This window comes from Panicum hallii, chromosome 9 (genome assembly GCF_002211085.1).
Source record: "Panicum hallii strain FIL2 chromosome 9, PHallii_v3.1, whole genome shotgun sequence".
NCBI classification, from domain to species: domain Eukaryota; kingdom Viridiplantae; phylum Streptophyta; class Magnoliopsida; order Poales; family Poaceae; genus Panicum; species Panicum hallii.
Window position 1 is genome coordinate 40881851 of NC_038050.1, and position 13928 is coordinate 40895778.

At 47.2% G+C, this 13928-nt stretch overlaps 1 protein-coding gene across 1 annotated transcript; it reads left to right on the top strand.

Annotated features, from left to right (window-relative positions):
- The first annotated feature begins 9882 nt into the window (after positions 1-9882).
- Positions 9883-13657, top strand: LOC112873044 (leucine-rich repeat receptor-like protein kinase PEPR2). Its single transcript, XM_025936074.1, has 2 exons — positions 9883-13040; positions 13117-13657. Exons 1-2 carry the CDS (start codon positions 9953-9955, stop codon positions 13455-13457), a joined length of 3429 nt encoding a protein of 1142 aa, XP_025791859.1. The 5' UTR covers positions 9883-9952; the 3' UTR covers positions 13458-13657.
- The last annotated feature ends 271 nt before the right edge of the window (positions 13658-13928 follow it).

Consider the following 13928-nt stretch of genomic DNA (forward strand, 5'->3'; position numbering starts at 1 on the left):
ACCGAAACTTGCGTAAGCTACTAAACATCTATTCCAAGTCTGCAATTAGGTCATCTGGATTCCTGGTCTTGATGACCACGTCATCCACATAGGCCTCAATATTTCGATGCAGCTGATCAGCGAAGCACATCTGAATTGCGCGTTGATAGGTTTGAAGACATAGTTTTGTAGGCATATGTCCTGAACAGGGTGATAAATGCGGTTTTTATTTGATCTTCCTCCTTGAGTGCGATCTGGTGGTACCCCGAATAGCAGTCAAGGAAGCAGAGGAGTACACAACCCGCCGTCGAGTCGACAACTTGATCAATGCGCGGTAACCCAAAGTGATCCTTTGGGCAATGCTTATTGAGATCGGTGTAGTCAACGCACATTCGCCATTCATTGTTCTTTTTCTTTACAAGGACGGGATTAGCTACCCTTTCTGGATGGATTACTTCTTTAATGAAGCCAGCCGCGAGGAGTTTAGCTAATTCCCGTTTGATTGCCTCACATTTGTCTTGAGCAAACCTTCGAAGGCGTTGCCTTTTGGGCACAGTCTATGCGTGTACATTTAGACTATGCTCGATCAGTTCCCTGGGCACCCCTAGCATATCCACTAGTTTCCATGCGAATATGTCTCGGATAGCCCGAAGGAAACTGACGAGCACGAGTTCCTATTTCTCATCTAAGCCTGCACTGATGATGGCGGTCTTAGATGAGTCGCCCTCCTGGAGCTGGATCGTCTTGAGGGCCACGTCGCCGGTCGACTGGATGCTCGACTTGCTGGCCTTCCTTGCAGGGATTTCCAGCCGGCTTGGGAGAGTTGTTGCGCGGCCAAGAGTACTTCTCCTAAAGCATCTGGCACACGCATAGTTGAAGCGTGCTGGATGGCCTCCTGGTTGCAGTCATACGACTTCTTCAAGTCATCTCGGAGAGTGAGTACCCCACTTCATCCTGGCATCTTGAGAAGTAAATAAACATAATGCGGCACTGCCATGAATTTGGCCAGTGCCGGTCTGCCCAGTATGGCCTGATAAGAAGATTTGAAGTTGGCAACTTCGAATTTGATGAACTCGGTGCGGTAGTTCTCCCTCGTGCCAAAGATGACTGGAAGAACCACCGTGCCAAGTGGATGCACTGCATTGCCTGGGATAATACCGAAGAAGGGAGCCTTGCTTGGGACGAGCATGTCCGTTAAGTCCAAACCCATCTTTCTCAAAGTGCTGGCAAAGATGAGGTTGAGACCACTTCCGCCGTCGATGAGTACTCTGGTGAGCTTGACTTCTGCTACCACTGGTCCAGGACAAGGGGGAATTTGCCGGGTTCCGAGAAGCTTGTCCACTGATCGTCACGTGAGAACGAGATGGGGACCTCCGACCACCGAAGTGGTCGTCGTACCGCCGGCTCGATGGACATGATTTCTCGGAGGAGCAGTTTCTGTTCCCTCCTGAAATTGAACTCTTCATCACCTCCGAAGATGACGTTGATGGTTTTCGAAGCATCTTGGAACTTCGCATTGTGCGATTTGTCCCCTTGGCCGTCCTCTTCGGGTTCTTTATCCGCTGACTTATTCTTCGTGTTGTGCTGGGATTGCTGAATATCCTCCGGAGGTGGTAGCAATCAATTGCCGCATGATTGGCACCTGGATGCCATGGGCATTTCTGCTATAGGAGCTTTTCAAACTCCTCCTGCGTTGTTGTCTTCCTGCCTCACGAAGGACGATCCACAGCCGCGATAAGGTCGTCTGGCTTGCACTTTCGAGATGGACCCGAGTAGTCCCGCTGGCTCTTGTCGGTACGATTATCATTTGTGCACCTCAGGTTGATGTCATTGCACCTCGGGAACCGCTCCCGCATCTTTTCCTCTTGCTCGGACCAGTCGTGCATCATGTCACAAAGTCCTGCAACAGTTTTTGGTTGTTCCACCCAAAGTCTTTGTAAATGCCTGGGTCGGTGATGCCATTGTAGAAGCAGTCAATAATGTCCTCCTCCGAGATATTCGCAATGGTGGCACGGACGTCGAAGAAACGGCATGTGTAGGACCGTAGGAGCTCGTTGCGTTCCTGTTTACATTGAGCAAGGTCATGATGAGTACCTGCACGGGTGATCGCCCCCTGAAAGTTGTCGATGAAGACTTTCTTGAGCTGCGCCCAGGAATTGATCAAGTTGTTGTTGAGGCTCTCCAGCCATGTGAGCAGCCCAGGATCCAAAGCCATCGGGAAGTAGATGACCTTGGTGATGTTGGAGCCCCCTGCGACTTCTATGGCGGTGGAGTAGCATCGTAGCCATTGCTGAGGAGCTCATTTGCCGTCATATTTCGTGATCCCAATCGGCTTGAAGCCATCAGGGTACTTGTAACTGCTAAACCGTGCTGTGAACACAGGAAAGCGATCACTGCAGTCAGTACCTTCGGTATCTGCTACTTCACGTTCTCTACGTCTGGAATCAATTATGGATCGCGCATCGCGTCCTTCATTGATTCTCTGGCGCAGGTCTTCTGGAGGATTCCGATGATTGGCTATCGTGGGTTGCCTCCTGGAGGTGGTTGCTGCCTCCCGCCAGTGGCCTGACTCCCGTGAGCGTTGTCGTTGTTGTTGCTTCGCTGAGGTCGAGGACGGCCGCCTGCTATTCGACTGTTAGGCTGGCTGCGGCTTTCGCCCACATGTTCTTCTCCGATGGCGGACGTCGGGTTTTGTCGATCGAGCTGAATCCATACCCTCTGCGCGTAGCGAAGTGCTTGGCGCAGGTTTGGATCGTTACTGCGTTCGAGTATGGCAGTTACCCTGGCGATGTTGGCCACGGGAGTTCTGAAGCCCACTCGCTCATGACGGTGAACTCGGCGTCTAGCTCACGATGCATAGATCGCATGCGCTCGTTGACCCTCCTTCACCGGACTGCGCGAGCTCTGTTCCTGGCCCTTCGTGCCTCACGCTCAAGTCATTTTCGTCACCGTCATTTGTTGTGGCCTCGTCTTCGGATATCATATCAAGTGCGTCGTTGGGTGAGATGCCATCATCCTCGCCCTCCTCCTCCATCAACACTTGATGTGATATGAGCTCATCGGAGCTCGCTTCGACTAGCTCAGTCCATTCTTCTGCCATGGTGGCTAATGGCTTGCCTTCCAGAAAAGGCAAGGGCTCGAGGTGTGCCACAAGTCGGTCTTTGTCCTCAAGTAGATCAGAAAGTTTCATGCCCTTCCAATGCACGAAACGGCCCTCTGGTGTGGAGGTGATCATCAGACCGTTGTCACCAAGATAACCCGCGGCCGCCCGACGTGGAGTGGCTTCGGATTTTCTAATTTGAATAAAATAGTCCAAGTCCTTTTCCAATGCGGAGAGGGACTCGGAGTTGTTGGCCTCCTGATGTTCAGTGGCCGAATTGCGTAGACCGAGGCGCGATCGGTTACGCAAGTTCTCAGATTGGAGCGGGTCCGATCTGAGCATGGTCGTTGCAGCACGGGGTAGAGTCACGTTGAAAACGGACTCCTTCTCGGTCTTTGTAGCGGAGCCATGGGTCGACGAGTCATCGAGATTATCGACGAACTCGTCGAGGTCACTATGAAAACACGCTGTGAGAGTTTTCGGCTTCATGACGTCGATGGTGAACCGATGAAAATCGCCCGCGCCGTCCGGGACGCAGACCCACGAGCCAAAAATGAACGTCGTGCCCTGGAGGGGCACCGCACTGGTGAACTTGAACGATGCTATCGAGTTTACCGGTGGATCTTCGATGCGCACCCCTACCTGGCGCGCCAGCTGTCGGTGTTTTACCGCCTGCCCACCGAGGGGTATACCCGAGGTGGTTAGTTTTAGGTAGGGTGATGCCGAGATCAGGAACTCGAAGGTGCAAGCAACACAAGGTTTAGACAGGTTCGGGCCGCGATGTGCATAACACCCTATGTCCTGTTTGGTGGTTTGTATTGCCTTGGGTGTTGATGTTGTGTTTTGAGGGGGTCCCTGCCCGCCCTTATATATCTGGGAGGACAGGGTTACATGAATCTTAGTCCGACACTAGCCTAGGAACCGTACTCGAGTACAACTCGAGTAGCTTCCTTCTGTATCGGCTAGTCCTACTTCGCATGCGAGTAGAGTACAACATAGATAAGGTATAGGACATGTCCTATCCTCTATCCCTGTATGAACTACGTTATGTACAAAGTCCCGTAGTCTCGGATCTGACACTTATTACGCAAATTGCTATCACAGATAAAATTATGCAACGCAAAACAAGCCATGATTATATGCTTCTGAGTACGAGGTGAGAAACTTGGCATGCTCTTCAAAATACACAACTTCTGCTTCAAAACTCCAAAAGACATTTCAATCACATGTCGAAGGGACGAATGCAAGAAATTGAACACCTCATACTTTCCTTGAGGGGGGCCTGTATGATGCCGAAATTCGGATATGTAATATGTGCTTCCTTTGTAAGGTGCAAAATACTTTTTCGGTTTGGATAATCCGAATCCATGAGATAATATTTTCCAATAAAAGTAATCAAGTGAGGCAAAATAAATAATACAAGTACAACTAACGTAAAATGAAGGAAATGATGTACCATGCATACCTTTAGGAGGCACGGAAAATGAAGGAAAATTTGCCAATGCATGATTGAGGATACGCGTGTCATGTGGAGCACCTGGCCAACCAGCAACAATAAAGGTAAACCTCGTATCAAAGTTAGAATTTGCTATAACATTCTGAGATGTATATCTGTGATGACATGTGTGGTTAACCATTTCGTCCACTGGCACTGCCACTTTCATATGTGAACCATCTATTGCTCCAATTGCACTTTTGAAGTTTGGCCAAAAACGGTTCTCTCTCACCCCTTGCATGGTCCGTAAAAAAAGTAAGATCTCTCGGAACAATATTATCTTTACCTAACTTGAGCATACACTTCAACACTTCATGAAACTTCACGTGAACTGTCCAAAGCGACCGAGTGAAACAATTTTCAGCTTGTGAAAATGATTGTAGTCCTCCAACAATCCACAAGAATATCACCAATAACTCAATGGATGGAACATTATTGATTGATAGAGCTCAATCTGTTGGTAGAGAACTACTGGATACACCTCTGGTGCTGCCTAAGAGGTAGCACCGGAGATGTTCTGGCGCTGTACTATTCGGCAAAATTGTAAGCACTCGCATAGAAAAAGTGCTTCAAATAGTTAAGACTGTCCTGAAGGGGGCATTGAATTGAGTGCGCACCCTTTTGCGCACAAATGGATTTTTGGCTGGCACACTTCAATTCCCTTATTTGGTCTAGGACCATCAAGCAAATACTAGATGATCACCACTCTATAATACTGTCAAACAAGCAATCAAACACTGCTGACACAGAGAATGACCCAGATAATAGAATAATCACAAGTTGCCGCATGAGGATATATATATCTTGCACCTAAACCCACCACTAAATTTAGCTGCCTCCACAGATCAGCAGATGGCACAAAGGCACGACAAAGATTCTGAGACCTAGAAAATCCCACTCGCATACAAACCTCCTGCCTATAACAAAACGCATCTGCACCCTCACCTGTCTTTGTTCCCTAGCATCTGTGCTTGGAATATCATCTCGTGCGGCAGCTAGTTTGTTGCATTTGCACGCCCGGTAGTGCTGTACGTCCAAAAGCTTATCAACCGCACCGAGCAACTTCGTTCTAGGGTGGACAATCTTTTATGGTGCACAGTACCACCATTTAGTGATATATAATTTAGAGAAGATCTAACACTTTATCAGTAAAGGTAATTTTGTAATATTTTCCAGTTATAAATAAAAATGAAGAGATGGAATTTGAAAGATACTCCAAATGAAATGTATCATAATATTATTAATATTATATTTTCTTCACAACTACCCTTATACTTTCTATAGTACTTACGTATACTACCTATACCACTACTGAACTCTTGAGTATACTTTCTATACTACTTACGTATACTACCTATACCACTACTGAACTCTTGAGTAGTATACAAATAATCTGAACCGTCCGGTGTTTTCTATACTAGTCCTTTTCAAACACTAGCACAGAGTATAGACCAGTACTGTACCAGTACTGTGCACCATAAAAGACCTCCTCGGATATGTCTTGGCTCGATTCGAGCTTGCCTATTGCCTCGAATAGGAAATGAGAGTATGCAGCGCACTTGCAACAAATTAAGCATGTTAATAAACAATTAGGTGAGTTTGATCAGTACGATTAGACTCCAGCCAACAGTACCAAGCTTTTGATATCAAGATTGATTTTTTGGCTAGCTTAATTTCAGGCACGAGCTTATGAAAATTGGAATACATTTCTGTTCTCTAGTTTGACCTTGCCTGAGCTTTGAATGGAATGAGCTGAACTAGAGAGACCTCTCCTTGCTCGAGCCTATTTTTATGGTTATTGTAAATATTTAACCTATGTGGTTCTAGACAGTAAATCCTTTTGAAAATAGATTTTGAGGAAAATTTTATGCAGTAATAAGAAATAGAATATGAAAATACAAATCTCCACCAAATCTACATTTGAGATGGAACCGCTAGATGACCAACCAATGGAGACAACATTTCCTATGGATGTCACCGCTACAAAGATCGAGGAACTGCAAGTTGTCACCCCTATCGAGAATGTTGTATCATGGAAGATGCTTCCAATGATGAGGAACAACCAGGAACGGTTGCGGCTATTGATTGCCTTACTTTGTTCCTTATTGATGACAAGACGAAAGAGCCCTGGTCCCCAAATGATCAAACTACTAGAGGTGCACCCTCAGGATGGCACCATTGTCTCCTCACTGAGGATGCAACCATGACAATAACGGAAGACATGAGCCACTACTACGGAAAGTATTTTTACCACCACTATTTTCACCGCCGATTTTATAAAAATCAATGGTGAAACATTTCACCGCCGGTCCATGGTTGGAGCCGACAACAAAAATGATTTTCACCGCCAGCCCGTGCCATGGGCCGACAATGATAAGAGATCCGGACCCGAAAAAGATATCAAATCCACCTAAATCATCTTGAATCCGCCAGCACTAGTCCTCTACCCTTCTCTCCTTTCGTCTCCCCCTCTCCTCTTATTCTCTCTATCTTGCGCATGCGCATCTCCTTCTTTCTCACCCTCTCTAGATCTCTCTCATTCCCTCTCCCAGATCTCTCTCCCTCTATTGTCCCTCCCCTCCCCCTTCCACTCGACCCTCACTAGCATAGAGCCCCTCATGACGGCAATGAGGAGTGGTCGTGGGGCGAGGAGTGGCGACAACGCATAGGGCGACGGGCCATGGCAGAACGAGGAGCAGTAGCGGTAGCGGGGGCAAGGAGCCACAACGGCGGTAGGGAGAGGAGTGGCGCGGTGAGGAGCAACACTAGTGGCGGGGCAAGGAGCCACGATGGAGGAGCGAGGAGCCACGGCGGTGGCAGGGTTAGGGCGTATCATCTGTAATTTTCATTTCCTCCAGAATCGATATCATAGCCAGGTGGTGGCTTGCACCGCCGGTGATGTTCTATTTACACCACCAGGTCTAAAACCGACTATGATAGGCATGATTTTCACTGTCAATATATCACCACCAGTGTCCAAAACCGGCAATGATGGGGTTTTGGAACCAGTAGTGAAAATCACTTTTACTAGTGGGCGCAAGTCTTATGACAGATCAATCGTCGCTCCACCACAGTGCCAGCCTTGCCAATCTTAATACACTAAGGAACTTGGGCATTATTGGAAATGACGAGAAGTTGCAATGGGGATGCAGTTCAAAGTTATGCAAACCGCCAATAGGAACTATTACTAATGGACCTCCTTATCTCACTCATACAGTCCAAAGGTCATGTTTTTTGAGACCTTGTGGTAGGGATTTCATTGCCTCTTCTTTAGGCTTGTTTTTAGTTGCAATTATTTGAGGATTGTGCGATATGAAGGTTTCATGGCGGTGCATTGATGAGGTTCCAATCCAATCATAGTTGCTTTAGTGTATTCAGGATGTCGATTGTGAGTTTTCTTGGTTTTAGGTGTTGTTGCTGCTGCTGCTCCACTCCTTGGGGGTGGTTGTTGTTGCTATGTTGTTGTATCTAGTTTAGATTTCTTCTTCTTTTAATATAATCAGTAGCTCTCATGTTTAGTTCATTTCAAAAAGAATATGGCAATGCAAATGATGAGCACAACTTTAACTTTTCCTATCTCCGGAAAGTAATATCTTTAGCATGATGCAGTGCAAAAAAAAACCATATATCTTTTGGCTCCTACAACCAAATGATGATGTATAATGTGTGTGAATATTTATGTTCGGATTTATGCTAGAATTTGTAAGAATGTGTTTAAATCTAGTTCTTGGCCAAAGTCCTTTTGTGAGTTAGTTATGTTTGGTTTCATCACTACCAGCTCCACCACGCAAGCGTACGGATGATGTCCCTGTTGGATATAGATTGAGGTAAATTTTTCAGAGTGAAACCGTGGGAATAGTACAAATAATGACCAGAAATCATGGCATTTCTCATATTTGTAAAGAGTATAATATTTTTTTTATTTTCATAAATTTCTAACAGAAATGATAGTGATAGCTTTTCTTGCTTCTTGCATGACTCTGGTTGTATTTATTTACTTTTACATGTTCTATTTAGCCCTTAGCAGCTTCTTCTCGACATACTACTTTTTTGAATTGGTCATACGTTAATGCTGATGCACATGTCTTCTATTATAAATTGGAGAGGAACGTATCCTGGATAGTAACAAGTTAAACTGTGTATTTATGATGTAGCTAGGGATAGTACTTCCTGTTCCAGCTATACTTTTTTTTATGGGATTCCAGCTATACTTGAAATGACAGTAGTTTGAAAAAAAATGCCCTTCTCTTTTTTTGCCAAGTTACTTTGGGTTTAGATCCCATCATATCATGTTACGGGGTTGTTTGGATGGAGCCTGGAAGGAAGCTACATGAGCAGTACGTGACCAAGCAACAATCTTCACCGGAGGCTGCCAAAATCATGCACTAGGGGCTACTGCCTGTGCCATGTATATTTGCAAGACCTCAGGTAAACTAGCCGTACTTGCAACTCTTTGCACAACTAATTTAGCAGGTCTTTGGCCGGCTTTTCTGGTGAAGCGATTTTTTATTATCTGGTTGGAAATATTTGGTAAAATAGCTTTTCCAAATTATTTAAAATATATAAAATAATATCAAATATCCATAATACTCTTATTTTTTCATTTTTTTAGTTTTCTTCATATTTCTTTTCGTTCTTATTTTTCCTTCCTATTATTCTCTCTCCTCCCAATATGCTTCTTCCCCTCGTCCGCCACACTACCTCCCGCCGCCGGCCGCCTCGGCTCGCACCTCCCAACTCCCAGCGCTGGTCGCTGCCTGGCGCCTCATGCGACCCGTGAGCCCTTCCGATGGTAAAAAATGGGAAGCAATGGGGTGGAGCCATGGGAGCTATTTTTTTTTTGCTCCCGCTCCACCCAAAGACTCTTCTCAGCGGGATTTGAGAAGCATATCCATCGGAACTATTTTGCTTTTCATCTTTTGGTAGGACTTCTGCTGAAGTTGTGCTGGAGCCCTACCAAACAGGCTTAAATATTCTGAGCATAATAAATCCTAAAATGAGAGCGGTGGACTTTTTTTCGCCCTAAACCTGATCTTTAAATCACTAGTATTTAACCTGCCTGTAGGCACCAGAGTTGATTGCTGTATAATTACCGAAAGCCCGACTTGTTAACGTAAGCCTAGCTTACTCTTTCTCAAGAAAAAATGTTATCCATTTCAATAAAAAATAAAAGACCTTGTTAACTAATTTGACAACCTGATGGCAGCATAATCCGACGGGATGGCCTCTTTTTTTTTTTTGAAAAGCGTGGCCTTCTTCTTCCTCCTTCCTCCATTGAGATCACCGGTTCACCAGCCATCCACCTGCATCCCACTCGCACGCCGACCCAAGCACCCGTCAAACGAAAAGGCTGTCAAGCCACGGCTCCCTCCTGACACATGTCGCGCGTGTCCTCCCTCACTCTCCTCATCCTCCTACTGATTGCAATTGCAATCCCACCCGCAACCTCGGCTACGCCGCCGGCTTCGAACACCTCCGGCGACATCCTACTATCCTTCCTCGCCGCCCTGTCGCCGGCCTCCCAGCGCCTCCTCCTCCCGTCGTGGAATACCAGCGCCAGCGATGGCCGCGGCGGCAACTCGACCGCAGGACCGCATTGCGCGTTTCTTGGAGTTACCTGCTCCTCCGCCGGTGACGTGGCCGCGCTCAACCTCTCCAGTGTGGGGCTATCAGGGGAGCTCGCGGCGTCCGCGCCGCATCTCTGCTCGCTCCCGGAGCTTGCCGCGCTCGACCTGAGCGGGAACAACTTCACGGGGTCTGTTCCCCCCGCGCTCGCGGCGTGCTCCGCCCTGTCCGCGCTTCACCTCGGCTGCAACGGACTCTCAGGCGCCCTTCCACCGGAGCTTCTCTCCTCGCGCCAGCTTCAACACATCGACCTCAGCTCCAACGCGCTCGCTGGAGAGATCCCAGCGCCCTCGGCTGGTGGCTTGTCGCCTCTGCAGTACCTCGACCTCAGCAACAACTCCTTCTCCGGCGCCATCCCTCCCGAGCTCGCCGCGCTGCCGGAGCTCTCTCTCTTGGACTTGAGCACGAACAAACTCACCGGGCCAATTCCGGACTTCCCGGCGCATTGCGTGCTCAAATTCCTCAACTTCGACAGCAACCAGATTGCCGGCGAGCTTCCGCGCAGCCTCGGCAACTGCGGCAACCTGACTAAATTGTATCTATCCAACAACAAGATTTCGGGTTCCCTTCCCGACTTTTTTGCCTCCATGCCAGGCCTGCAAAAGTTGTTCCTCAGCAACAATTCCTTCACAGGCGAGTTGCCGGCCAGCATTGGTGAGCTTGTCGATTTGGAGAGGCTGATGGTGTCAACAAATGAGTTCGCCGGACCAGTCCCTGAGTCAATTTGGAAGTGCAAGTCTCTGACAATGCTATGGATGCATTCCAACAGGTTCACCGGCTCAATTCCGGCAGCCATAGGCAATCTCGTCAGCTTACAGTGGTTCACTTTAAAGGACAATTTCATCACTGGCACAATCCCACCGGAGATAGGAGAATGCCAGGAATTGACCCATCTTGAGCTCCACAACAATAGCCTTTCCGGGATTATACAACCAGAGATCACCAAGCTTACAAAGTTACAAGTGCTATCCCTGTTTGGCAACAGGCTCCACGGGCAGGTGCCGGCGGCATTGTGGCGAATGCCTTACATGGAGGAGCTGGCGCTCTCCTACAACAACCTGACTGGAGAGGTTCCTGCAGAGATTACTCTTATGAGGAACCTGAGGGAGCTCATCTTGGCATCTAACAACTTCACTGGTGAGATCCCACAAGCCCTGGGGTTGAACACAACGCAAGGACTTGTGCGGGTTGATCTCACTGGTAACCGCTTCCATGGTGCAATCCCGCCTGGTCTTTGCACTGGAGGCCAGCTCGCTGTTCTTGATCTTGGGCACAACCAACTCACTGGGGCTATTCCCAGTGAGATTTTGAAGTGCCAGTCTCTCTGGAGGGTCCGCCTGGGGAACAATTTATTCGGCGGGAGCTTATTACATTCAGATTTCGGGACAAACACAGGGTGGTCATTTGTGGAATTGAGTGGCAATCTTTTTGAGGGAAGGATACCAAGTGTTTTTGGTTCATGGCGCAACCTCACAGTGCTTGATCTATCTAGCAACAAATTCTCTGGCCCAATACCACGTGAGCTCGGTGCTCTAAGCATTCTTGGGAATCTGAACTTGTCATCGAACATGCTGTCTGGACCAATACCGCATGAGTTGGGAAATTGTAAGAGGCTTGTCCGTTTGGATCTTCAAAATAACCTTCTCAATGGGAGTATACCTTCAGAGATCATAGCACTTGATAGTCTGCAAAATCTTCTGCTTTCTGGAAATAAGCTCAGTGGAAAAATCCCAGACTCCTTCACCGCAGCGCAGGGCCTTCTTGAGTTGCAGCTTGGTGGCAATTATTTGGAAGGACCCATCCCTGACAGCTTAGGTAAACTTCAGTCCATCTCCAAAATTGTAAACATTAGCAGCAACAGGTTGAGCAACGAAATCCCAAGTAGCCTCGGCAACCTTCAGATGCTGGAAATGCTTGACCTGTCGAAGAACTGTTTGTCTGGTCCAATTCCATCACAGCTAGGCAGTATGGCTGCACTTACTTTTGTGAACGTGTCGTTCAATGATCTATCTGGTCAGCTCCCTGATGGCTGGGTTAAGTTTGCAGAACGATCACTTGAAGGGTTTCTGGGGAATCCTCAATTGTGCGTACAGTCTGAGAAGGCACCCTGCTCCAAGATTCAATCTGGGAAACGTACAAGGAAGAATATACGAATTATTGTAGCATTGCTAGTGTCAGCTCTTGCAGTCATGGCTTCTGGGCTGTGTGCTATTCACTACATGGTGAAGAGATCGCGGCGCCTATTGGCGAACTGTGTCTCAGTGCGCGGCCTCGACACAACGGAGGAGTTACCTGAAGACTTGACCTATGATGACATCCTTCGTGCCACTGATAACTGGAGCGAGAAGTATGTGATTGGAAGAGGCCGGCATGGCACGGTCTACCGGACAGAGTTTTCTCCTGGAAGGCAATGGGCAGTCAAGACAGTTGATCTGTCCCAATTCAAATTCCCTGTTGAGATGAAGATTCTTAACATGGTAAAGCACCGAAACATCGTCAAGATGGAGGGGTACTGCATCCGTGGCAACTTTGGCATCATTCTCTCGGAATACATGCCTCAGGGAACGCTTTTTGAGCTATTGCATGGAAGGAAACCTCAAGTGGCCCTCGACTGGAATGTCCGACATCAGATCGCCCTTGGTGCAGCGCAGGGGTTATCCTATCTGCACCATGATTGTGAGCCGATGATTGTTCATAGGGATGTCAAATCAAGCAACATACTGATGGATGCCGATTTGGTGCCTAAGATCACAGATTTTGGCATGGGGAAGATTGTAGATGATGAGGATGCAGATGCAACAGTGTCCGTTGTTGTTGGCACCCTCGGCTACATTGCTCCAGGTAACATTCCTTCTTTCAAATTCACATTCTAGCATCACATTTTCTTAAGTTAACTTATGTTTTCATTTATTCCCAGAGCATGGATACAACACAAGATTGACCGAGAAGAGCGATGTCTACAGTTATGGTGTCGTGCTACTCGAACTCCTGTGCAGGAAGATGCCTGTGGATCCTGCATTTGGCGACGGTGTGGACATTGTGTCATGGATGACTCTGAAGCTGAAGTCTGCAGATCACTGCAGCGTGATGAACTGTCTGGATGAGGAGATCATGTACTGGCCCGGAGATGAGCAGGCAAAGGCACTGGACTTATTAGATCTGGCGATGTCCTGCACACAAGTAGCTTTCCAGTCCAGGCCATCCATGAGGGAGGTGGTAAGCACCCTGATGAGAATAGAAGATGAATATAACAAATGAAGAGATGTTCTCAATATAGTTCTGTGAGATGGGTTGTCTTTAAATAATGAGTACAACTATAGAAGTAAAATGGATAACACAGTTGTACAGTTTGTTTTAAGTGTGCTCTGATTATTTCTTCAAGACTGAGCGAGACATTGACAAACTGGTCCCAGAAACTGCAATGAACAGGCTTGCAGAACAAATTATTTTTATTGTCAGTGAAGAATATTGGTGGCAGAAAGTTATTTAGCTATCAAGAAATATATATTCGCGGTAGAATACCCTCCTGCTGTTAGTATCGTTTCCCTTCGTTTGTTACCCTGCAATTCTTTTTGTTGTTCTCCCTTTGGCGTCAGGAACACGGCCATGACAATAAAGGCGAGAATAGGACACACTGACAATGCAAAATTTCCCAGTTTGAGCTGGAGATTGATCAGCTTTCTTTTTCATTCATGTTATCAATGATCACCCTACATAGTACATACATAT